Source organism: Meles meles, chromosome 7 (assembly GCF_922984935.1).
Source record: "Meles meles chromosome 7, mMelMel3.1 paternal haplotype, whole genome shotgun sequence".
NCBI lineage: Eukaryota > Metazoa > Chordata > Mammalia > Carnivora > Mustelidae > Meles > Meles meles.
The window spans coordinates 53,930,461-53,955,907 of NC_060072.1; the positions used below are offsets into that span (position 1 = coordinate 53,930,461).

The 25,447-nt window shown below is 36.6% G+C and overlaps 1 protein-coding gene across 2 annotated transcripts in view; it reads left to right on the forward strand.

Moving 5' to 3' along the window:
* Nucleotides 1-6,791: 6,791 nt before the first annotated feature.
* The window catches only part of LOC123947631 (C-type lectin domain family 12 member B-like), a 31,017-nt gene continuing 12,361 nt past the window's right edge, over nt 6,792-25,447 (forward strand). For both annotated transcript variants that reach the window (XM_046014012.1, XM_046014013.1), the window contains exons 1-5: nt 6,792-6,991; nt 8,515-8,616; nt 18,660-18,758; nt 21,435-21,647; nt 25,194-25,300. In XM_046014012.1, coding sequence (XP_045869968.1) covers nt 6,901-6,991; nt 8,515-8,616; nt 18,660-18,758; nt 21,435-21,647; nt 25,194-25,300 — 612 coding nt within the window. In that variant the 5' untranslated portion in view covers nt 6,792-6,900. The remainder of the gene's footprint in view (nt 6,992-8,514; nt 8,617-18,659; nt 18,759-21,434; nt 21,648-25,193; nt 25,301-25,447) is intronic.

Genomic DNA, 25,447 nt, shown 5'->3' on the forward strand with positions numbered 1-25,447 from the left:
TTTTTAAAGTTTTTAAAAGACTAAATCTTAAGAGTTCTCATCACAAGAAAAAAAAAAAACAGTTTTTCCTTTCTATTTTTTGTATCTATATGAAGTGATGGATGTTAATTTTTTTTTAAAGATTTTATTTATTTATTTGACAGCGACAGAGAGAGAGAGATCACAAGTAGGCAGAGAGGCAGGCAGAGAGAGAGAGAGAGGGAAGCAGGCTCCCTGCTGAGCAGAGAGCCTGATGCGGGACTCGATCCCAGGACCCTGAGATCATGACCTGAGCCGAAGGCAGCGGCTTAACCCACTGAGCCACCCAGGCGCCCGATGGATGTTAATTAAACTTATTGTGGCAATCGTAATATATGTAAGTCAAATTATTATACTGTACACCTTAAACTTACATTGCTGTCTGTCAGTTATAGTTCAAAAAAACTGGAAAAAAATAATTCCATTTAAACATCACATTTTATCTTTTAAATTTTATTTATTTATTTGAGAGAGAGAGAATGAGAGGCGGGGAAGCAGAAGGAGAAGCAGACTCTGTGCTGAGCCGGAAGCCTGAAGCGGGACTCGATCCTAGGACCCTAGGATCATGATCTGAGCAGAAGGTAGACGCTTAACCAACTGAACCTATACATCCCATTTTTATTAAGACTTGATACAGTTTATTTTAAAACCATTCTAATAGGAGGGTCCTGACTCCAGACAGTGACACAGGAACACTCCGATATCACATCCTCCACAGAACACACAAAAATACACCCATTAATAGAACAATTCCTCTTGAAGAACTGAAGGCTGACTAAACAACTACTGAACAACCACAGATAGATAGAACAGCAATGGAACAGCAAGAGAGATGGAGACACTGTAACAAAGGGAAACTCCACACCTGAGGCTGCAAACACTATAAGGAGGGACAGCCTGGGAATAGATCCCTCTGTCTTGTGGTATGAAAAGAAAAAAAAAAAAAAAACCCTCCATTTAAAAGAACATATATATAGAAAACACTAGAAGTCTACCAGGTTGTGGAGTAGCTAAGGGGATACTCTCCCAGTATGAGGGACTGGAGAACACACTGTTTATGTTCCCACCCCACCTTAAAAGCCTAGACCAGAGCAGGATCTGGACACCATAATGGGCAGGTCTGGTTGCATCAGTGAGCTCATGGTCCACACGCCCCAGCTGAGTTGATTCCACAAGCCCTAGTTGTGCTGGGACACAAAAAAAGAACCTGGGGTTTAAAAGGGCTAAGGAGCTATTGGAAAGCTCTCTTCTCATCTACCTTAAAAGCCCAGACTGGAGCAGGGTCTGGATATCAGAAGGGATGGGTTGGAATGCCATAATTAGTGGCTCCTAACGCCATAACTGCTGGGTCAGGTTGGCACAGAAATTTATGATCTCAGCAAGCCCAGGGTCCCCAAGACCATACTAGTCCTAGGTGCACTGGGACACGGAAAAACCATGCTTAGAAGGGACCAGGAGCTCAAGGAACTTTTTCTCCCCTTTCTCCTTTAAAGCACAGACTGGAGCAGGGTCTGTCTCAGAGAGTTTGTGGTCTCAGAGAATACAATTTCCACAAGCCCACACCAGCTATCCTGTGATACTCGGGCATGGAACACAAAGCATGGTTTTAGTGTGGGTGTGAGTGTGTATTTTAATTTTATTTTTTTTAATTTTTGAAATATGTGAACAAAAAATATTTTTCCAGTGTTTGTCTTGTTTTTGTTCTTTATGTCCTCACACACTCTTTTTCAAAGACAGAAGCCCTTAATTTTCATCAGCTCAAATTTTTTATTTATTTTGTTATTTCATGGATCACACTTTTGGTGTTGTATATAAGAAATCTTTGCCTAAGCCAAAATCATAAATATTTTCTCCTTTTATTCTTCTTGAAGTATTATAGTTTTAAGTTTTATATTTAGGTCTATTGTTCCAAATTTTTGTTGTTCATTATTTTCTGTGGTATGAAATATGGATAAAAATCTAACTTTTTCATAATAATATCCAACTTTTGAAATGAATATGCTTTCTTCACTGAACTGCCTTTGTATCTTGGTAAAAATAATCAACTGATCAAAAATATATGGGTCTATTATGGGCTTCAATATTTCTCACTGACCTGTTTATCTAAAGCAAACAATAATATCACACTGTCTTACATATGGTTGCTTTATAAGAAGTCTTAGGTAGAGTAAGTTTTCCAAGTTGTCTTTCTTTTTCAATGTGTTTTTCACTACATTTCACTATGTTTTGACTATTGTCATTTGTTCTATAGATGTCCATCAGGTCAAGTTGGTTGATAGATTTGTTCAAGTCTACTGAATACTTGTTGATTTTTTGTCAAATTATGTGGCTCATTTCAAAGGAAGCATAGCAACCTGTTCAATTTAATTGCCTCTGTCACAGATTATTTTGTTAAAATAATTCTCAAATGTCAAATATTACAATGAGAGCAGGAGGGGCGCCTGGGTGGCTCAGTGGGTTAGGCCGCTGCCTTCGGCTCGGGTCATGATCTCGGGGTCCTGGGATCGAGTCCCGCGTCGGGCTCTCTGCTCGGCGGGGAGCCTGCTTCCCTCTCTCTCTCTCTCTGCCTGCCTCTCTACTTGTGATCTCTCTCTGTCAAATAAATAAATAAAAAATAATTTAAAAATTTTAAAAAAGCTTTAGAATGAGAGCAGGATGCAGAGGATAGGTTGAATCAGAAAGTACACAGTAGGATATGTTTCTAATAAAATGTTTATGTTTAAAAGTTATTCATTATGCCTGCTTTCCTTGATAGATGAACTTCGTCCAGGGGATTGCTGGGGGGAGGTGGGGTTGGGAGAGGGGGAGGGGGGTTATGGACATTGGTGAGGGTATGTGCTATGGTGAGTGCTGTGAAGTGTGTACACCTGGCGATTCACAGACCTGTACCCCTGGGGATAAAAATACATTATATGTTTATAGAAAAATAAGAAATAAAAAAAAGTTATTCATTATGTAATAACATTTGTATTTTTACAAACCTATATTAATTATTTAAATGTAATTTGACTACGTACAGCTTCCTACGTACAGAAATAAGACATATATAAAATTAAAATCTATGTCCATACTTCACTGCAGAAAGTACAATATACTAATTAATGGGTTTTTAATTGAGGGCAGCGTCAATAGTAAAGAAATCAGTTGGGACAGGGCTCGAATGAAGACAAATTATGAAATTGGAGAGAGAACCTTAATTAATAGCCATGAATACATACTGCATGAACAACCACAAATAAGACAATTATTATTATTTTCATTTTTCAGAATAATATATTTACACATTTAAACAAAATAATTCAGAAAAGCTTATTAGTCAATAAAAACATCTCTCCTCAAATGATTGTCTTGCTCCTTAGAGGCAATTTTTTTTCAATTCTTTGTTTTTATTTCTTATGATGATCATCTTTATATCATTAAATAGTTTGTGCTACTCCATATGGATTTATCAACTTCAGAAATTATCTGTTGCCTTCCTGTTTTGATAGATGATTTAAAGCCACCATCTCTCTTCCTTTCCCTTGCCTCTTAACATAAACCTTTACTTCTAATCTAGAAAACACTAGATATAGATCTCTAATCTAGATCTCTAACTGGAGATACACAGAGTGTATCTCTAATTTCTCCGATGCATAGGAGGTGTAGATTGGTACTATCACCCTTCCTTCTATTTCTTCTGCCTTCCACTCTTCTCTTCTCATTTTGCTCTTTCTTAATCCCTGTCATATGATCCTTTACTGTTATACTGCTAATACTGAAGTGTGCATATGTTCCATAGTCACAGCTATTTCATGATTTTACCATTGGTTGACTTTAAAACTTAAATTTAAAATTTTAAACCATTGGTTTAATTTTAAAAATGCATTTATTTACCCTATTATGATTGGATGATGATTAATTCCTTTGTGATAATTAGAAATCTCTCTCTACATCTCCGACATGCCACTCAAATCTCAGTATTCTCAGCATAAGGCTCAAATGGAATTTTTTAATTTTGCCTCATTAATTGTTCAAGTCATCCCAAACTTGCATTTGCTCCACATTTGGACATAGTTATCCTACCAAGTTATTTGTTTTTGTCTTTTGGTTATCTAATTCTTTCTTCTTTCCTTGAATTATGTATAAGATACCCTCCAGATTTTTAGATTCTTTGCCATATTTTACTTTCTGTGGTGTGTCCTTTCCTCTCAGAGTCGTCTTTTCCTGTGTCTCCAGTCCTTCTATTCCATTCTGGACTAGCATTATACAAGTGCTGTTACAATGTTCACCCTGGACATTTTGTCACTGCTCTCCTGAGTATTGTTAGCCAGGTCCTCCATCTGTCAGTTTTGGCTTTCTGTCTTCATTTGCTGAATTGTTATTATTTTTTCAGCTGGTCCTTTGTGATTTGGTCAGAGTGGGTATAAGCATTGATGAAAGGGCTCTGAATCAGGGTTTCAGAATAAAGTCTTACTGGTAGTAAAACAAATCCAAGAAGTCTATGTGAATCAAGTTACTGGGATTAGCCCGGTGGGTCCAGAGATGGAGAATTGAATTAATTCCTTTTCAAATAAGAGGAGGACACAGTATTTAACATATTTCTTTCCTTGGTTAGATTTAGATTTGTCAAGGAATCAAGTTTGGCCCAGAAGTTGAAAAGAGGGAACATATTACAAGGAAACTAGAAAAAAAGGGGAAATTTAAAAATCCTGAAAACTCTGAAATTGAAAGAGCAAATAATTCACTTCAAAAAATTATTCTGACTCATGATTTCAGTAACTAAAACAGATGGTAAATATTAAGACATTAAATGAGCATATTTTTGTACAATGATATTTTTGCTGTTATTATTCTCTGTGCCAAATGACACCTCCACAGAGGCCTTCCAGGATTACTCTGTTTAACATAAAATCTTCCTCTCCTTCCTCTGCCACCCTATTTTTCCCTGCCTTTTTTTTTAAGATTTTTATTTATTTATTTGACAGGCAGAGATCACAAGTAGGCAGAGAGGCAGACAGAGAGAGAGAGGTGGAATCAGGCTCACTTCCAAGCAGAGAGCCCAATGCGGGGCTGGATCCCAGGACCCTGGGATCATGACCCGAGCTGAAGGCAGAGGCTTAACCCACTGAGCCACCCAGGCACCCCTACTTTTCCCTGCTTTATTCCTATGCATAGGACCATTGCATTGTATGCATTACATTGTATTACTTATCCATGAATAAATAACATAAAACATTAATGTATACAAACAAATATATGAAATGTAGAATGTAAACTACATTAAGGAAGAAAATGTGCCTGTCATTTCCTTTGGAATAATGTATAGTATATAGTAAATACTTGATTAATTTGTTGAATAAAGAAATGAATACATAAATAAGTTAATGTTCCTGAACTTCCAAGCAAAAATATTCATTTTATTTTTCAAATAGGTAGAATCCACCTATGAAATGAATTGTACTACATTTATATTTATGGAAGTCTTTAGTCTTTCTCATCTCTTCAAGGTTTATGTATCAGAATGTGGTTTTCCTAAAAAATATGTATATTGTCTTTCTCAATACCACATTAAATATTCTTTATTTCTACCTTTGTAGTATTGTGATTTAACCCCATTTTTTCCAGACTCTGTGCCTACTGCACAATGTCCCAGTCATTCTTAAATGTCAATAAAGGTGTTCTTATTAATATTAGTATTTAACAGGTGCTTTTCACTGAGCAATACTATGATTATTTCTGAATGAGTTAATAACTTATGCATTTAAAGATACTGAGTAAATATGTGGTACACATTTGCCACTATGCTAGATATTCAGTATGCAGAGTATGTTCTGTATGGACTAATCTTTGCTGGACTATGACCAAGGCACTTGAGCTCCCTGAACTTTATAACTCCTCAGTCTGTAGAACAGGCTAATGTACACATACACCCTACATTCCTCCCAAATTCAAGTTCTTAGAATTCAGATCCTAACCTGACAGACACACTCTAAATAAAGAACTTCCACTTCTAAAATATATCTCCCTTCTTTTCAGGGGCTGTTCTGTGTGGAGGGTAGGGGTGAGGAGGAAAAATCTCTATTTAATGTAGCTCAAATGTAGTTTTTCCTACTCTTTCTCTGTCACTCTTTGATTTTGTATTGATCGATTAATATATTCCCTTTTTAAAAACATTTATTTATTTATCTTAGAGAGACAGAGAGTGGGGGGAGGGGCAGAGGGAGAGAATCCCAAGCAGACATCCCACCCCAACACACAACACCTGAGCAGGGAGCCTGACACTGGGCTTGATCTCACAATCCTGACTGTGCCAGCGAGGTGCCCCAGTATTCTTCTTTTAACTTCTAAAGACTTTTTTCAATCCACAAAAATAGGAAGGAAAAAGAAAGGGAACAATATTTTGATGAGAACTAACTCAGTTGTGGTTTTCTGGGAGTTAGTAGTGAGTTAAGTGTTTTCAATTACAACACTGTTCTCACAGGCACATGCTGATTAACAACTTTATGTAAGCAGAAATGGTGATACTTTTATTTGTATTTTTTTCCACAGGGCCTTCTTAAGTCGGGAGGTCACTGCCATTTCCCACAAATTAAAAAAAAAAAAAGAATGTTTATATTTAAAACCCACATTTTTCTCTCAGGACCATTTCTTCAACTTGGTGTTTACTGGAGGAAGTTAAGAAAAGAAAGATAAGAGATGTGTGTGGAGGTGAGAATAGAGCAATTCTGAAATTCTCAGTGGATCAGTTCTGTTTTCTGACACTATATTTTTGCTTGGTTTTTACAAAGGTAGATCATTGAACTTAGTCGCCACATGCATAGATCATGCCACAGGAGCAGCTTCTGTGAAGTTCAGTGAGACATGCACCACACCCAGTGACCAACAGTGTTGTATTTGTTCAGTATGCCTGAAGAAGTGACTTATGCTACTCTCAAATTTCCAAATGCTTCCCAGGTGAAGACATCCCAGGAGAGCTACAGTCTCAAGAGAACAGGTAAGAGCCTCTATGTAGGATCAGACATACCAGAAAAGAGAGCTATTTAACTACACTGGTGAGTTCTCCTCGTCTTCAACTCAAGGCTGATGATTTTGACGACAGAGTGCCAGTCCACAGGGAAGTTGCTATGCCAGAGCTTAGTGTTGTCTGTCTTATTAGGTTGTAAGATCATAGTTTGTGGAAAACAAAACAAAACAAAACAAACATGGTGGTCTAAGCCTCTGGAAATCCAGATATCTGGTGTCACGAAAATAACATTTATGTTTTTTAGACATTTTTGGATGATCCCACATACAAGTTATTATGGGAAGGAAAAACAGTAATAGTATGAACACAGCTATCTAGGATTTTTATTTAACTGCTGAAAGATATAATATAGAAATATGCTATGAGATTTAAAGGACCCTGGGATCCTAGTCAGTCATGGTGTGCTAAACATTTGTTTCTTTCTGTGAAGGAGCAAGACTGAAGGTGTCTTTATCTCTATATAATATCATTCCAGGCCATATAATTCCAGTCTGTTTTATCCAGGAATTCAATTCCTAGAAAGAAGTAACAGTGAAACAGTAAGATGATGATTTGGGGGAACATCAAAATTGTATTTATTGAAATTTTTGTATTGCTATAGGATACATGGTTTCTTGTGCCATCCCCAGGATTATGTTCTGTTATTTATAGTTTATTATTTATATTATTTTTATTCCCTTGTATTTGTTTTCAGTCTTTTTGATCTTACTATAAAATTATATCATTCATATATATATATATATACATATATATATATATATATATGGAATTTTTACTTTATAAATTTACCCCAAAGAATTTTATATTCAAATGAGGAAGAAAAATCACTTCTAGTAACATGTATCTGGTTATATAATTTGAGGCATCAAGTTAGTGGATAATGTTTTAGGGACCAGTTCCCCTAAATAGGGTCCTCTTCTCTGTGTCTATAATATTGACAAAGGCATTGTATGTACTGGGGAGAAGTATTACATACTTGTCATCCATGGGAAACTGACTTAGAGTGCTCATAAACTGGGAGATCCAATTTACATTCTGTTACATATTCTCCAATACATGTTTCCTTACAAAACAATTTTATCTTTTTTTATTCAGCAGCGTAGGTTGTTTGAAATTTATTTTTGTAAAGGATCACACAGTGTTTGTCTATTAATTAATTAATTAATTAATGAGAGAGGGAGGGAGAGAGAGAAAGCATGTGAGCATGGAGGTGGAGGGGAAAGGGAGAGAGAGAATCTTAAGTATGCTATGTGCCCAGCAAAGAGCCCCACAGGGGAACTGATCACACCATCCTGAGATCATGACCTGAGTCAAAATCAAGAGTCCAACACTTAACCAACTGACCCACCCAAGCGTCCCAGGGTTTGTCTATTTAAAATATCTACCATCAGAATCAGCATCAGACCAGGAACACTGGTACTATCTGGATAGAAAGTAAAGAATAGAGAAAAATGACTTTTTAAAAAAAAAACAAAACACTTTTTTTTTTAAAGACAATCATGAAGTTCCTGAAATGGAAATGGATGGTGAAACTGAAAATAGAGCAGAGGGAGTTGAGAGCATACCCGAGATGGCAGAGAGCAGAGCTGTGGCAGGTAAGCCCTATGTGAATAAATGTAGCCACTGGGTCTAGGAGAAAGTTAAGAAAGGCATTGTGGGAGACACCAGGACATAACAATTAGAGATTATTTTTAAAGATAAAGATGGAAAACTTTTGAAAAGGGAAATAAGGAGGATAAACAGAAGGTGATGAAAAGTCATATCCTTTACTTATGGGAAAACATCTTCTTTTTATTTTCTCCATCCATCTGCAGTGTTTTTGTCTTTTTCTAGATTTTTTCCTATTTTACAATATTATTTCCTTCCACTTTTCTTTTCTTTATTAAAGATTTATCTATTTTAGAAAGAGAGAGAGAGATGTGGGGCAGAGGGAGAGGGAGAGAGAAACATCAGCAGACTCTGTGCTGAAAATGGAGCCCAGTACAGGCCTTGATCTCAGGCCCCTCAGATTACTACCTGAACCAAAATGAAGAGTAGGTTGCTCAATAGTCTGTATCACATAGGAGCTCCGTATTTCATTTTCATCATTTCATCCCTTTGTTCAATTTCATGGATGGTTTTCTTTTCTTTTTCTTTTTTTTTTTTAATATTCTTTTATTTATTTGTCAGAGAGAGAGAGATATTATGAGCAGGGAGAAAGGGTAGAGGGAGAAACAGACTCCCCAGTGAGCAGGGACCTTCCCTCCTTATAACCCTGCAATGTGGGACTCGATCCCAGGGTGCTGGGATTATGACCTAAGCCAAAGGGCAGACGCTTAACAACTAAGCCACCCAGTTACCCTCATAGATTATTTTTTTAAATTATATTTTAATTTATGTAGTACAAACATGTTCCTGGTATCATTTCATTTTCAATGAACTTTTTTTTCCCCCTCGAGTCTTCTAATATAACACTACAGTTTCAGACATAGATACAAATTTATATCTTACTTTTTTTTTCATTTTATTTATTTTTTCAGTGTAACAGTATTCATTCTTTTTGCACAACACCCAGTGCTCCATGTAAAACGTGCCCTCCCCATTACCCACCACCTGTTCCCCCAACCTCCCACCCCTGACCCTTCAAAACCCTCAGGTTGCCCCAACCTCCCACCCCTGACCCTTCAAAACCCTCAGGTTGTTTTTCAGAGTACATAGTCTCTTATGGTTCGCCTCCCCTCCCCAATGTCCATAGCCCGCTCCCCCTCTCCCAATCCCACCTCCCCCCAGCAACCCCCAGTTTGTTTTGTGAGATTAAGAGTCATTTATGGTTTGTCTCCCTCCCAATCCCATCTTGTTTCATTTACTCTTCTCCTATCCCCCTACCCCCCCATGTTGCTTCTCCATGTCCTCATATCAGGGAGATCATATGATAGTTGTCTTTCTCCAATTGACTTATTTCACTAAGCATGATACACTCTAGTTCCATCCACGTCGTCGCAAATGGCATGATTTCATTTCTTTTGATGGCTGCATAGTATTCCATTGTGTATATATACCACATCTTCTTTATCCATTCATCTGTTGATGGACATCTAGGTTCTTTCCATAGTCTGGCTATTGTAGACATTGCTGCTATAAACATTCGGGTACACGTGCCCCTTCGGATCACTATGTTTGTATCTTTAGGGTAAATACCCAGTAGTGCAATGGCTGGGTCATAGGGTAGTTCTATTTTCAACATTTTGAGGAACCTCCATGCTGTTTTCCAGAGTGGTTGCACCAGCTTGCATTCCCACCAACAGTGGAGGAGGGTTCCCCTTTCTCCACATCCTCGCCAGCATCTGTCATTTCCTGACTTGTTAATTTTAGCCATTCTGACTGGTGTGAGGTGATATCTCATTGTGGTTTTGATTTGTATTTCCCTGATGCCGAGTGACGTGGAGCACTTTTTCATGTGTCTGTTGGCCATCTGGATGTCTTCTTTGCAGAAATGTCTGTTCATGTCCTCTGCCCATTTCTTGATTGGATTGTTTGTTCTTTGGGGGTTGAGTTTGCTAAGTTCCTTATAGATTTTGGATACTAGCCCTTTATCTGATATGTCGTTTGCAAATATCTTCTCCCATTCTGTCAGTTGTCTTTTGGTTTTGTTAACTGTTTCCTTTGCTGTGCAAAAGCTTTTGATCTTGATGAAATCCCAATAGTTCATTTTTGCCCTTGCTTCCCTTGCCTTTGCCGTTGTTCCTAGGAAGATGTTGCTGCGGCTGATGTCGAAGAGGTTGCTGCCTGCATTCTCCTCAAGGATTTTGATGGATTCCTTTCTCACATTGAGGTCCTTCATCCATTTGGAGTCTATTTTCGTGTGTGGTGTAAGGAAGTGGTCCAATTTCATTTTTCTGCATGTGGCTGTCCAATTTTCCCAGCACCATTTATTGAAGAGGCTGTCTTTTTTCCATTGGACATTCTTTCCTGCTTTGTCGAAGATTAGTTGACCATAGAGTTGAGGGTTGATTTCTGGGCTCTCTATTCTGTTCCACTGATCTATGTGTCTGTTTTTGTGCCAGTACCATGCTGTCTTGATGATGACAGCTTTGTAATAGAGCTTGAAGTCCGGAATTGTGATGCCACCAACTTTGGCTTTGTTCTTCAATATTCCTTTGGCTATTCAAGGTCTTTTCTGGTTCCATATAAATTTTAGGATTATTTGTTCCATTTCTTTGAAAAAAATGGATGGTATTTTGATAGGGATTGCATTAAATGTGTAGATTGCTTTAGGTAGCATAGACATTTTCACAATATTTATTCTTCCAATCCAGGAGCATGGAACATTTTTCCATTTTTTTGTGTCTTCCTCAATTTCTTTCATGAGTACTTTATAATTTTCTGTGTATAGATTCTTAGTCTCTTTGGTTAGGTTTATTCCTAGGTATCTTATAGTTTTGGGTACAATTGTAAATGGGATTGACTCCTTAATTTCTCTTTCTTCAGTCTTGTTGTTGGTGTACAGAAATGCAACTGATTTCTGTGCATTGATTTTATATCCTGACACTTTACTGAATTCCTGTACTTTTGAAAAATTTCATTTCAAGTCAACTTTATTGAAGTACAATTTAAATACAAAAGAATACACCCACCTTAAGTGTACAGTTTATTTATTTTTGTCACCCCCAAAAGTATTTTGTGTCTTTTTTTTTTAATTTTTATTTTTTTTAATATGACAGACAGAGAGCACTAGTAGGCAAAGAGGCAGGCAGAGAGAGAGAGGAGGAAGCAGGCTCCCCGGTTGAGCAGACAGCCCGATGCGGGACTCGATCCCAGGACCCTGGGATCACGACCTGAGCCGAAGGCAGCAGATTATCCCACTGAGCCACCCAGGCACCCTATTTTGTGTCTTTTAATCAAAAGGACAGTACCTGCTTTCTCTAACAAACTCTCTCTTTCACCCTTCACTCCCTGTTTTTGCATCATGTTTTATTCTTTGTAAAGAATAAGGCTATTATGTAGCAACTATTATCATGTTTCCTGTGTGTCTGTTGTTACAAATGTATTTGGGGATATTGGATGCATTCATTTTCTATAATAAACTTTCTTAATCAGTGTTCCCAAAAAGTAAAAACAAAATACAAAAATATTTCTCCTCTAAGTTATCGCCACCACCAATTTTAGACTGAGCTAATCACTGATCTACTTTCTGCCACCCTACATTATTCTGTTTGCTTTCAGATCTTATATAAATGGATTCAAATACCATGTAGTCTTCTATGACTGGCCTCTTTCATTAAGCATAATGTTATTAAGATTAATTCATATTGTATGTTTTCAATAGTTAATTCCTTTTCATTGCTGAGTAGTATTCCATAGTACGAATACACAAAATGTTTATCCATTCACTTGTAGATGGACATTTCAGTGGCTTCCATATTGGGACTAGTGTAAATAAATCAGCTATGATGTACAAGTCTTTGTGTAGACATATTTTTTAAAAATCTTATTGAGTCGGGGTGCCTGGATGGCTCAGTTGGTTGAATGTCCAATCCTTATCTGAGCTCAGGTCTTGGTCTCAGGGTTGTGTGGAACCTACTTTAAAATAAAAAATCTTTTTTTGTTTGTTTGTTTTAAAGATTTTATTTAATTATTTGACACAGAAAGAGAGATCGCAAGGAGGTAGAGGCAGGCAGAGAGAGAGGGGGAAGCAGGTTTCCTGCTAGGCAGAAAGCCCGATGTGGGGCTTGATCCTAGGACCCTGAGATCATAACCTGAGCTGAAGGCAGAGGCTTAACCCACTGAGCCACCCAGGCGCCCCTAAAATAAAATAAAAAAAATCTTATCATGTAAATACATAGGAGTAGAATTCTGGGTTAGATGGGTGTGTTTACTTTACAAGAAACTGTGAAAATTATTTTGCATTTTTACATTTCCAATAGAAATGTAAAAGATCTTAGTTTATTTACAGAACTTTTTAAGTGTTCTCACTGTGTTATCTCTGCTTTCATTTTGTCTGTTTTACATTTTTTTTTCTCAGTCTTTCATGTTGGCAGCTTATTTGAATATATGGTGATATTTGGTTGCCTGTACTCATTTAAGAGTGAGATGCCAAAGGCACCTGGGTGGCTTAGTTGGTTAAACATCTGACTTTGGCTCAGGTCATGATCTCAGGGTCCAGGGATCGGAGTCCCCAAATTGGAGTCCCTGTTCAGCAGGGAGCCTGTTTTTCCCTCTTCCACCCCCCCCACTTGTGCTCTCTCTCTCTGTCAAATAAATAAATAAAATATATATTTTTAAAAAGAGTGTTATGCCAAGTTAATTGAGTGGGGTCTCAGTTTATATGAGGGTATATATGTACCCTTCATGTACTTCGGTGATTCTCTGAGAAACCAATTGTCAATATTTGTATGTGTTTGTTTGTTTGAATTTCCCCTCTTAGGTCAGTTAGTTGCTCTGGAGAGGATTCCTCCAATACTCTGTCCCAGACAGTTTTCTCTCAGAATGACTATGAGAAGATATTAAGGAAAACCTGTTTCCATTTGTTGTAGGAAAAAAAGAAAAAAAATAAAAAGAAATTTCTTCTCTACCGTGAGTTTTTTCCCTGCGAGTCTCCTTTACTATTCGTACAGAACAGTTCATTTTTGATACTTCTGTCATCAAATGCATGGGCATTTTTCCCACATCAAGCAATTCTCTGTGACAGCAGCTGCCATGTCCTACAATTCAGCTCAGTTCTATTACTATCTACCTGGAGATAGTGTCAAATTCTATAGGGTGAAGTCTCGGTCTCAAAAGACTGCTCCCCTCCTACTTATTTTTTTAAAAGATTTTATTTTATTTATTTGACAGACAGAGATCACAAGTAGGCAGAGAGGCAGGCAGAGAGGGTGGAGGGAAGCAGGCTCCCCACTGAGCAGAGAGCCTGATGGGGGGCTCAATCCCAGGACGCCAGGATTACGACCCGAGCCAAAGGCAGAGGCCTCAACCCACTGAGTCACCCAGGCGCCCCACCCCCTACTTAAAATGACAACTGCAAGAAGTATGTCTCCAAATTACCCACAACCTCATTCAGATTTGACTATAAAACAGTTTCCCATAATCCCCTCTTGAGGTACACTTAATTTTCCCCAGCAGGTCATAAAACTCAGAGAACCATTTAACATTTACCACTTTATTAAAGAATATGATAAAGGATAGAGATAAGCAGTCAGATAAAGGATACATAAGGTGAGATTTGGGAGGGTCCTAAGCAGGGGTGGGTCACCCTTCTGATATTATGTTCACCAGACTGGAAGCTCTCTGAACCTTATACTTTTGGGATTTTTATGGAGGTATCCTTACATAGGCATGATTGATGGAGTTAATGACTCCATTTTCAGACTTTTTCCCTGCTCAAGAGAAGTGGGGGGGGGATGCCTGAAAATTCCAAGCTTTTTGTCATGGCTGGTCTTTCTACTGACCACCTTTCATCCCTTTCATCCAGGAGCCCATCCACATGCCCACTCAGACTTACTTCATTGAACAAAAGATGCTCCTGGAGCACCTGGGTGGCTCAGTTGGTGCAGTGTCAGACTCTTGGTTTCAGCTCAGGTCATGATTTCAGGGTCCTACAATCAAGCCCCTTCCCAGGATCCTTCCTCAGTGGGGAGTCTGCTTAAAGATTCTCTCTCTACCCCTCCCACCACTCATGTGTGCATTCTCTTTCTCTCTCTCATAAATAAATAAATCTTTAAAAAATAATAAGAGCAAAGATGCTCCTTATCATTTAGGAATCTATAAGGGTTTAAGATCCCTGTGTGAGGTTCAGGGTCAAGGATCAAATACTAGAAGAAGAGATGCTCCTAGTGTTCTTACCACTTAAGAAAATATCAGCGTTTTTAGAAGCTCTGTGACAGGAAGCAGAACAGATAGAAACTCATATAGATACAGATACAGTATAGAGATATATCCTATTATCTTACAGAGGGTAACTCGTTGTATGAAATGGGGGAGAAAATATGGGGTTAGGAGTCTATCTGAATCATATGTAAACTTTCAGATATTTTCTCAGTTTTCAGGCTTCCTCCACACCTCCACTTGAGATGATAAAGTAGGAGGTTATCACCAACTTACAGAACTTTCAAGATTCTTTTTTAAAATTTTATTTATTTATTTGAGAGACAGTATTTGTGTTGGTTAACTGAGCATAATTAAAAAAAAAAACAAATGAAATGAGCAAAACATTAAAAAAAAAGATTTTATTTATTTATTCAAGAGACAGAGTGAGCAAGTGCAAGAGAGAGAGTATGCAAGCAAGAGGGAGAGGGAGAAACAGACTCCACACTGAGCAAGAGCCCAATGCAGGACTTGATCCCAGGACCCTGAGATCATGACCTGAGCTGAAGGTCATGAGCTGAGCCACCCGAGTGCAACTTTTGGGATTCTTAAATGAGAATTTTGACTTTGCTTCACTTTTCCAAGGCCCACGAAGTTACTAGCAACTTTTGTTCTTTACCCTCCAAATGCCATTTCTGTAGTTTCCTTTCTCATTATTTTGAATCTATGCATTTTTTAATTCTCTATTTCTATTTTATCAGAATTTTTAGGGAGAAAAAAGGTAAAGGAATGAGCTATATCTCTAAGATTAATTCCAGACTGATTTTTAATCAATATTTCAGTCAGTCCAAATGCAATTTTATTCTGTCCTTCCTTCCCATTTCCTACCAGTAAGTGCCTCTCCTAAAAGAAACTAGAAGAAATAGGAAAGACATAGGAAGTATGTCTATACCAAAACTCTTATGGGGTTCCAATGAAGAGAAGAGGTGATGCACTTGTTTGCCTCTGTGTTACTTAAGAGTGTGGAGATTCACAGGGGAAAAAAAGAATAAGAAGAGCTTAGGAGAAGATTTAAGCCTCCTCTTTCATCCTTGGAAAGTTCCTATTCTCTTGAGATTATTGAACTCCATAGCAGAGATATTATACCAACCTTCTTGTGTGGTCCTACAAGGACTTGCTTGCTTATCTTCCTGGTCTCAGACCATTCATTTGCAAACTGAACAGACAGGCAAAAAAGGTCTTCTGTAATTCTAAATCAGAGAAAGTACTAGACTTTGTATCCAAGAAGACACTGGACCAAGTTTGTCCCTTTTTATGGAACATAGAATTAATTAACAGCTTGTCACCTGGCATGCCATTGACATATAGTGGAAGAAACAACTGTGCTTTCCATTACACATAGGTGTGATGCTTCTCAAAGTATCCCAAATCTTGATCTCAAACTCCAGAGTAAATAAAACTAAGGGAAAACAAAAATAGCTATTGATTTTAGGGGATCCAGAGGCCAAAGGAGAGAAAAAAACAAAAGTCCCAAATAGGTAATTATCAGTAAAATTGAATGCCTGAAAGGGACAGATAACCAATTAAAAAACCAGCATAATAAGATTTTTTTAAGATATTAAATTATGGAATCAAAAAATTTTTAATTGAAACATGACTTTGACAGCAATAACTTCAGCAGATGAGTTAAAAGAAAGAGCAAAGATCATTAAGACCCAACAAGATATTCTGGAAGATCAGACAGAAGAAATTATTCAAAGTTATAAAAGTAATAAAAATCACAATAGGCTTGGATAACATATCCAAGTGATCTAATATGTAAAAAAGATTTCATAAAGAGGAAAAAGGACAGATATAAAAAAGGAAATAAGTAAAGAATAATTAGATATCGTCTAGTACTGGATATATATGGAGGGGAAAAAAACTGCCATTCTCCCATCTCGAATTCAGAAAAGATATAAATCATCCATCCCCAAAAAATAAAAGTTCACCATAAACTCCATTTAAGAAAAATACTCAAGAAAATTTCCAGACATACAAGGAATTAATCAGACCTCGATGTAAGGGAAAATTTAAAGGTGAGTCAAAAAGTAATAGCTGATGATGGAGTAAATATTATGGTAATTGTGATAATGAAAGTGCTAAATCATTTTTGCTATAAAATAGATACACTTCAAGAGAAAGTCAATAGTATTCTAGGACAAATTTTACCAAACTGTCACAGTAAAACCCAGCATTAGGTGAGAGGAGGAAAGGGAATAAAAGTACTGTAAAGTCTAGGTGGGAGAGTCTAAATTTAGCTGTTCCAAAATTACAGATATTAAGAATATAATGCAAAGGAAAACATTTCCTTTTGGAAACAGCTAAAACTTTCATCCCAGGGGCGCCTGGGTGGCTCAGTAGGTTAAAGCCTCTGCCTTCAGCTCAGGTCAAGATCCCAGAGTCCTGGGATGGAGCCCTCAATTGGGCTCTCTGCTCGGTGGGGAGCCTGCTTCCTCCTCTCTCTGTCTCTGCCTGCCTCTCTGCCTACTTGTCTGTTAAATAAGTAAATAAAATCTTAAAAAAAACCAAAAACTTTCATCCCAGTTTTTCATGATCAGAGAAGAAAGAATATAATAACCCATCTTAATGTAAAAATAATAAAATCACAAAAGAATTTAAGAGAATTGATATATTTAAATCAATAAATAAGAAGGTTTTGAAGAGAAAAGTTAATCTGAGACTGGTTTTATTTTAAAAAAACCTAATAGCCAAATTAAGGAAAAATGGAGAAAACAAAGGTATCAGATATCAAGTTAGGGACACCTGGTTGGCTCGGTTGGTTAAGCATCTAACTCTTGGTTTCAGCTCAGATTGTGATCTCAGGGTCCTAGGTTCAAGCCCCCTGTTGGGCTCCCCACTCAGTGGGGAGTCTGCTTGTGATTCTTTCTCTCTCTGTCTCCCTCTGTCTTCCTTTCCCCATGTTCTCTCTCTACTCTAAAATAATAAATAAATCTTTTTAAAAAAGGAATATGTTTAAATAAGTAACTAAAATGGGAGAGAATAGGGGAGGCTGGGTGGCTCTGCGGGTTAAGGCCTTTGCCTTTGGCTCAGGTCATGATCCCAGGACCCTGGGATCTAGCCCCACATGAGGCTCTTTGCTCAGCAGGGAGCCTGATCGCCCCCTCCAACCCGCCTGCCTCTCTGCCTACTTGTGATGTCTGTCAAATAAATAAACAAATAAAATCTTTAAAAAAAAATGGAGCACACCCCAGAAATCCCATATCCACTTCCACTCATTTAATAAATAAATAAATAAATAAATAAAATGGGAGGGGATAAATATGTTTAAAGCTCCAACCTCTGTAACTTCATGGCAATAAATTTGATAGTCTAAAGGAAGTAGATGATTTCCTAATAATATATTAAAGAGAAAACCTGAAAGGGCAATCATCAGAATGGATTATAATCATATTAAATAATAGATCTCAATATTAGCATAGAAAAATTAGGTAAGAATATCCATCAGGTGGCCAACACTGATTTCCTGGAGATGGGAAGGATGAGGAAATGGCAAGATGGGGAAAGTAGGAGGGGAAAAGTCAATGCTAAAAGATGAACAAGAGAGTGTCAATGAAAGTATCCAAAATATGTCCTATGATCACATTTACTTAGAATTATGTGTTTTCAGTGTTAATTGTGAATGTAAAGATGTATTTAATGAGGACTTTGCTTGATGTTGCAAGCAATTATTTTCATTTAAAAAATTCCAATAGTCCTATACATAAGGGGCAGGTGTGTTGGAGAGGGTTATGGAAAAAGGAAACAACATAAAACATGTTGCTTCATGTCATTTTTCTAAATTGGTGCTTCTTCACAGGACATAGCACTCAGTCAAAAGTGTGGTGCACTGTTGCTTTCATTTCGTTGACTGTGAACCTGTTGGTGCTGGCTGGACTGGGGACACTGGGCCTGATGTGTAAGTTTCCACTTTTCTCTGAGCCTGTGGATTGGTTTTATCAGGCACATTGCAAATAAATCCAAGTCCCAAGACATATCCGTATAATATTTCCAGATTAATAGAGGAAAAAATATGTGTCATTACTGTAGGACCATATCATATTCATCATTGTCTCAAGGATATTTTAATGACAAATTCCTTCAGTGACAACTAAGGCTAAAGATTGTAATGTAAACCCATTTTTCTAGAAATTATGAAATCAATACAACAAAATCACAATTAATTATAGCCTGAGAGTTTTCATGATAATTTCATATGTTTAAAGCAAATTCTCCATTCTTCGTGCATTTTCTTCTTGTCTAATTCATTCTAATTGCAAACATACTTCAAAATGGCATTATTATACTTGATGTTTTTCTGTAATTCCTCCATTAATAGCCAGTTACTTTGTCCTAGGAATCACACCAGTTTCAGGTGAGTATGAGCTGGTTTCATGGTGCTGTCTTTTGAAAGATAATTTCTCCCAGATGATTACTTTTTTCCTAAAACTTCTATAACTCTTCTTGACAATAACATAATAATTGGTAGGCAGGGTTTTTTCATCCAATAAAATGCAGGCTTCATAAGAGCACAGACTATGGCTTATTCATCCTTGGTATTCTTTGACTGAATGAATGTATTAAATGAATAAATGAGTGAATTCAGGAACAAATAGGTGAATAAAAAGAAATGAGTAGGCTTTTGAATATCAAAGCTGAAGTATCTTTATAAGAAAAGGAAAACTCTCAATCCACCCTTACTAGCAGTTTGTTCCACGAATAATAAAAAAGGGAATTGCAAGTGCTTAAAAATATATTTTCTCAATAAAGATCTAATGCATATAAATTGCCAAAACTTCAAAATACAGAGAAAGAGAAGAAACTAAAAGCAAGTGGTATCTGTCAACAGAAGTTAAAGGCAATTAAAATATAAAAACAGCATTAATATCTCTGGAGTCATAGAGTAGATATCAATTTATATCAATATTTTATTTAATAATTTAAATACTCTTATAGTGTTATATTACTTATCATTTTTGAGTACTAATGTTTTCCCAAGCCCTTCACGTATAAATTATGGTTATATCTGTCCAAGAAACTCAAATTGCAACAGATAGGGTCATGATCTCATTCAGCCTTTACCCAAATCATGTCCTATAATCATGTTTACACTCAATTTCCAGGTCAAAGAACCCAAAAAACTTCTCCAATTCCGTATGGTCTGTAAGTGATCAGGAGGAGTATTTGATTAATACATCTATCATTTCATTTTATACTTTGTGGTTTTTATTTTATTTTTTAATTAATTATTTTTATTAACATATAATGTATTATTTGTCCCAGGGGTACAGGTCCATGAATCATCAGGCTTACACATTTCCTCCCCAATGTCCATAACCCAACCACACTCTCCCTACCTCCGCACTCCCCAGCAACCCTCAGTTTGTTTTACGAGATTAAGAGCTTCTTATGGTTTGTTTCCCTCTCAATCCCATCTTGTCTCATTTTTTCCTTCCCTACCGTCCAAGCCCCCACCCTGCCTCTCAAATTCCTCATATCAGAGAGATCATATGATAATTGTGTTTCTCTGATTGACTTATTTTGCTCAGTATGATACCTTCTAGTTCCATCCACGTCATTGCAAATGGCAAGATTTCATTTCTTTTGATGGCTGCATAGTGTTCCATTTATACTTTATGGTTTTAATGGCCCTTTGCCTTATGTCGTTATGTTTCTCTGCTTTGCTACATTGGTTGTCTTCTATTCTTCTACTGCATTTTACAGGCCCTATAATGATTTTCTTCTTTAAATATCAGTTACTTATTTGATAATTAAAAGACTCTTTTAAGAACTCCGTATTTTGGAAGCATCTCTTCTCAACCCTGGATGCTAGTGGGTGATTCTCTTCCCCCTTCTCTTCCCTCCTACAATAGTGAGTACAAAGGCATACTGAGAAAATAGGAGGAATATTATAATTGTTAACTTTTCTTGAGCACCCATCCTTTGTGATTTTATCTAATTTAATCCTCATAAAACTTAAATTAAAAAGTAAATATTCTATTAAGTTGCAGGGTTCTCAGGTAAACTAACAATTTACCTAACAATTTACTTTTAACAATCCACAAAATAAAGAAGTTATGAAGTTTTCTGAGTCTCCTGATGTTCTTAAAGACGTGATCCCCATGTTCTGAGTTTTTGTTTTTTTTTAATCCTGAGGTTGCCATTTACCAATTGCCCGTCCTTAAATTATGGTTACGTCTGTTCAAGAAACTCAAAAATTACAACACATAAGCTCACTGGTGTGTTATAATACCTCCTAACTTCACATGTGTGAATTTTCTATAAACTAACTACTGAACTGCATCATCTTTTATTTTGAGATCCTGCTTCACATGGATGTTTCTTGTTTTTTTATTTTTAGACATTTTTGGGCATTTTCTTCAATAAGAAACTAGTTCTCTATTGTGTAACATACCTTTATATCTCAAATAAATTTCAATCTTAAAATTACATACAGTTAGCATTTTATACATATATAAGTATCATTTTAATATGAGTATTCCATTAAATTATTAAGTAATAATTGTGATATTAATATAATTTATTGGAAAACTTTGACTATGTTAAAGTCATTAATCTCCTATATGAATTATAGATTATTGGAAACTCATCTTCAACAACAGAACAACAAATGATATTGAGCAAAGCAAAATACAACAATTGGAAGAAAATTTAACGCTTTGCATGAATATGTATAATAATGTCTCAAATGAGCTTATCATTTTTGAAAATATGACACAAAACACATTAAAAGAGCTGAAAAACTTTACCTCAGAATACTGTGAAGAGTTAATGAAGAAGGAAAAAGGTGAGTGAAATGCTCTCTTAATTCATCTAGTCTCATCCCTGACCAGGTTCTCCATTTTTTCCTAGACACTTTACTGGGTTTAAAATCTTGAAATATATCTGAAATAAAGAAACATGGAAATACAGTAATACTTTACAAATTCTTGTATCAAAAAAGCACTTTTGTCTTTTTTGATTGAGTTTATGTTATGTTTTAAATATTATTTTATCAAACTAATCTCTCTCTTTTTTTTTTTTTAGTATTCCAAAATTCATTGTTTATGCACCACACCCAGTGCTCCATGTAATACATGCCCTCCTTAATACCCATCATCAGGCTCACTCAACCCCCTACTCCCCTCCCCTCCAAAACCCTCAGTTTGTTTCTCAGAGTCCACAGTCTCTCATGGTTTGTCTCCCCCTCTGATTTCCCCCAACCCACTTCTCCTCTCCATTTCTCAATGTCCTCCGTGTTATTCCTTATGCTCCACAAGTAAGTGAAAGCATATGATAATTGACTCTCTCTGTTTGACTTAGTTCACTCAGCATAATCTCTTCCAGTCCCCTTCCATGTTGATACAAAAGTTGGGTATTCATCCTTTCTGATGGAAGCATAATACTCCATTGTATGTATGGACCATATCTTCTTTATTCATTTGATCATTGAAGGGCATCTTGGTTCTTTCTACAGTTTGACAACTGTGGCCATTGCTGCTGTGAACATTGGGGTGCATATGGCCCTTCTTTTCACTCCATCTGTATCTTTGGGGTAAATATCCAGTAGTGCAATTGCAGGGTCATAGGGTAGCTCTGTTTTTAATCTCCTAAGGAATCTCCACACTGTTTTCCAAAGTGACTGCTCCAACTTGCATTCCCACCAACAGTATAAGAGTGTTCCCCTTTCTCCACATCCTCTCCAACACTTATTGTTCATCATCATTAGCCATTAAGGAGATTCAAATCAAAACCACATTGAGATACCACCTTACATCAGTTTGTTTTTTAATTCCTTCTTTCTTTGTTCTTTTACACTCACATTTTTCACTCTGATTTTAATGAAGTTCACCTATAATGGAGTTTGCTGAGTATGTGGGAGATAAATGTTCTGTCTTCTTCCATGTCTGAAAAGGTCTTTATTTTAGCTAGGTATAAATTCAAAGGTTAAAAATTAATTTCTTAGAAAGTATTGAGAGTTCTCTCACTGTTTCTAGCAAACATTATTGTTAAGAAGTCTGTTTCCAGGGTGATTTCATCCCATAAAAATGATCTGACTTTAGCTTTTTTTTTTTAAGATTTTTTTTTTTATTGGGGTGCCTGGGTGTCTCAGTGGGTTAAAGCCTCTGCTTTCAGCTCAGGCCATGATCCTGGGTTATCGATCCTTATATTGGGCTCTCTGCTAAGCAAAGAGCCTGCTTCCCCCTCTCTCTCTGCCTGCCCCTCTGCCTACTTGTGATCTCTGTCTGTAAAATAAATAAATAAAATCTTTAAAAAATATGTTTTTTATTTATGCAAGAGAGAGAGCAAAGAGAGAGCACAGAGGAGGTGGGGAGGGGCAGAGGGAGAGGGAAAAGTAGACTCCCCACTAAGCAGGAAGCCCAGCAAGGGACTCAATCCCAGGACCCGGGATGATGACCTGAGCAGAAGGCAGACATTTAATGAACTGAAGCACCCAGGACCCTGGACTTCAGCTTTTAAGATATTTTATTCATTTGTGGGAGCTGAAATATTAGGATATTCTGGGTATAAGTGATTTTTAATTGCTGTGCACTCTGTAGCCTTACCAGTCTGAAAGTTTATGTCTTTCAAATTTAGGAAAAATACACTCTATTACTTCTGAGTTCTATTTCCTGTTCTTTCCATGACTTCCCTTCAAATGTTAAAATTTGCAGATTGTCTCTTTTCTCTGTATTTTCTTTTTTTTAAAGATTCCTTTTTGAATCTTCCTACTGATCATTATTTCAACAATCATATTTTTAATCTGATAAAACCTTACATGATTCTTGAGAGTTTTTGTAGCATCCTATTCTTTATATATATATATATATATATATATATATATATATATATATATATCTATCTTTTGGAATCCTGTAAGTATACTAATTAGAGGGGTATTTTAAAATATCACTCTCCTCTTTCCTAAATTCATTTTTGAGGACGAAGGGGGAGTTTTTTCCTTTCCTTTCTATCTCTCTCTTCTTCTTCTTTTTAAAATATTTTTCTTAAAAATTCTCTTTCATGCAAGGGTGCTCTTATATACACTATGATACTAAGAGAATAGATATTATGGGTTCACTCCATTGTTATTCAAAGAGATAGTTTTTTCATTAGATTTCTTTGAAAGTGACAAATCTGTCTGGATAGTTTAAGGGTGGAAGACCAAGACGGAGTATATGAACATGCAACTTTCCTTTTCAAATGAGACTGGACATAAATGATAATCACAACAATCACAGTGGAAACCTAGGCTTTGCCAGACAGTTCATCCAATTTCTTCAGAGAGGAACCGTGTCCTTTCCCGTCCCGAAAATCCTATAGCTTCTCAGTCATTTTTCTTCCCTCTTTTCTTCACTTTTTCCTTTCTTATCTTCTTTCATAAGAAAGAAAGAGAGAGGGGGAGAGAGAGAAAAGAAAGAAAGACAGACAGACAGACAGACAGAAAGAAAGAAAGAAAGAAAGAAAGAAAGTCACTTCACACTATGTGTCAACACTTGGGAGACCTTCAAGAATATTAAGTCTTATGCCTAACAATAATAACTATCCCTTACCTTAAGTAACTCATGGCATGATGGAAGAAGCAGACAAGTAAACAGAAAATTACAATTCAGTGTAATGAGTGCTCATAAAAGTAAATATGTAATGCAAGAAACAATAGTTGAAAGAAAGTTGAGATTGGGTGGAGGTATAATATTCAATGCTGGGACTGGAAGCATATTGTAATAAAATTGGTGAGGGGTAGCATGGGGTGCTCAGAAATTTCAAGGTATTCAAAATGAATGGCTGACAGGAACCTAAACAAACTAGGAGACAAGATTGGACTGTCACTTGTGTTCCCATAGATAATGGGGAGGGTTTGAATTTTTCCCTACAAAAAAATATTAGACCACTTAAAGCAGAGTCTGATAGAAAAATCAAATCACTGGAAACAGGGAGGTGCTAAGATTTCTGTAAAAAAGTATATATCTATATCTATATATCTATATATATATATATTTTACAGACTAGAGATGGACTACAGTCTTGCTGTAGCAATCCAAACGTTGTAGTTTCTTTGAGTGCTTTTAGTAAGCCCTTCATCACTTTTCTTCCTCTCTATGATTTTCCTTCTTTCTTCAGATTATTCTAGATCCAAATCCCACACCATTTCAGATCCCATTCTCTTCCTTCTCTCATATTATAAGCAGTCATCTCACTCAATATGTAACTTTGACTAATCATTTCAATAGGCAATGCAAATGGTTGTAAATTTTGATACATATGCTAATTCATAGTATATCTGTGCATACATATTATGCTTATGTGTGTATCAGAATCATATCTTTATAAAATTTACTCATGTTTTTTTCAGATGTTCAATTTCACTCATGTTTGGAATCATGGATGTGGTATGGAAATGGAAGCCAAGATCATGCCCAGATGAATATGAACAGTAAGAAAAATTGCAACAATACCCAGGTATGTGTTATGATCTACAGAAAGTTTTTGGTATTGTTAAGATATAGGCAAGGAGAATTTGGATAATGACCTTAGTCCTTGGCTCTTCCTAATAAATGGCCTCCAAGTCCTTTACCTTTTGAGCAGTTATTCGGGAATTCCGCTATC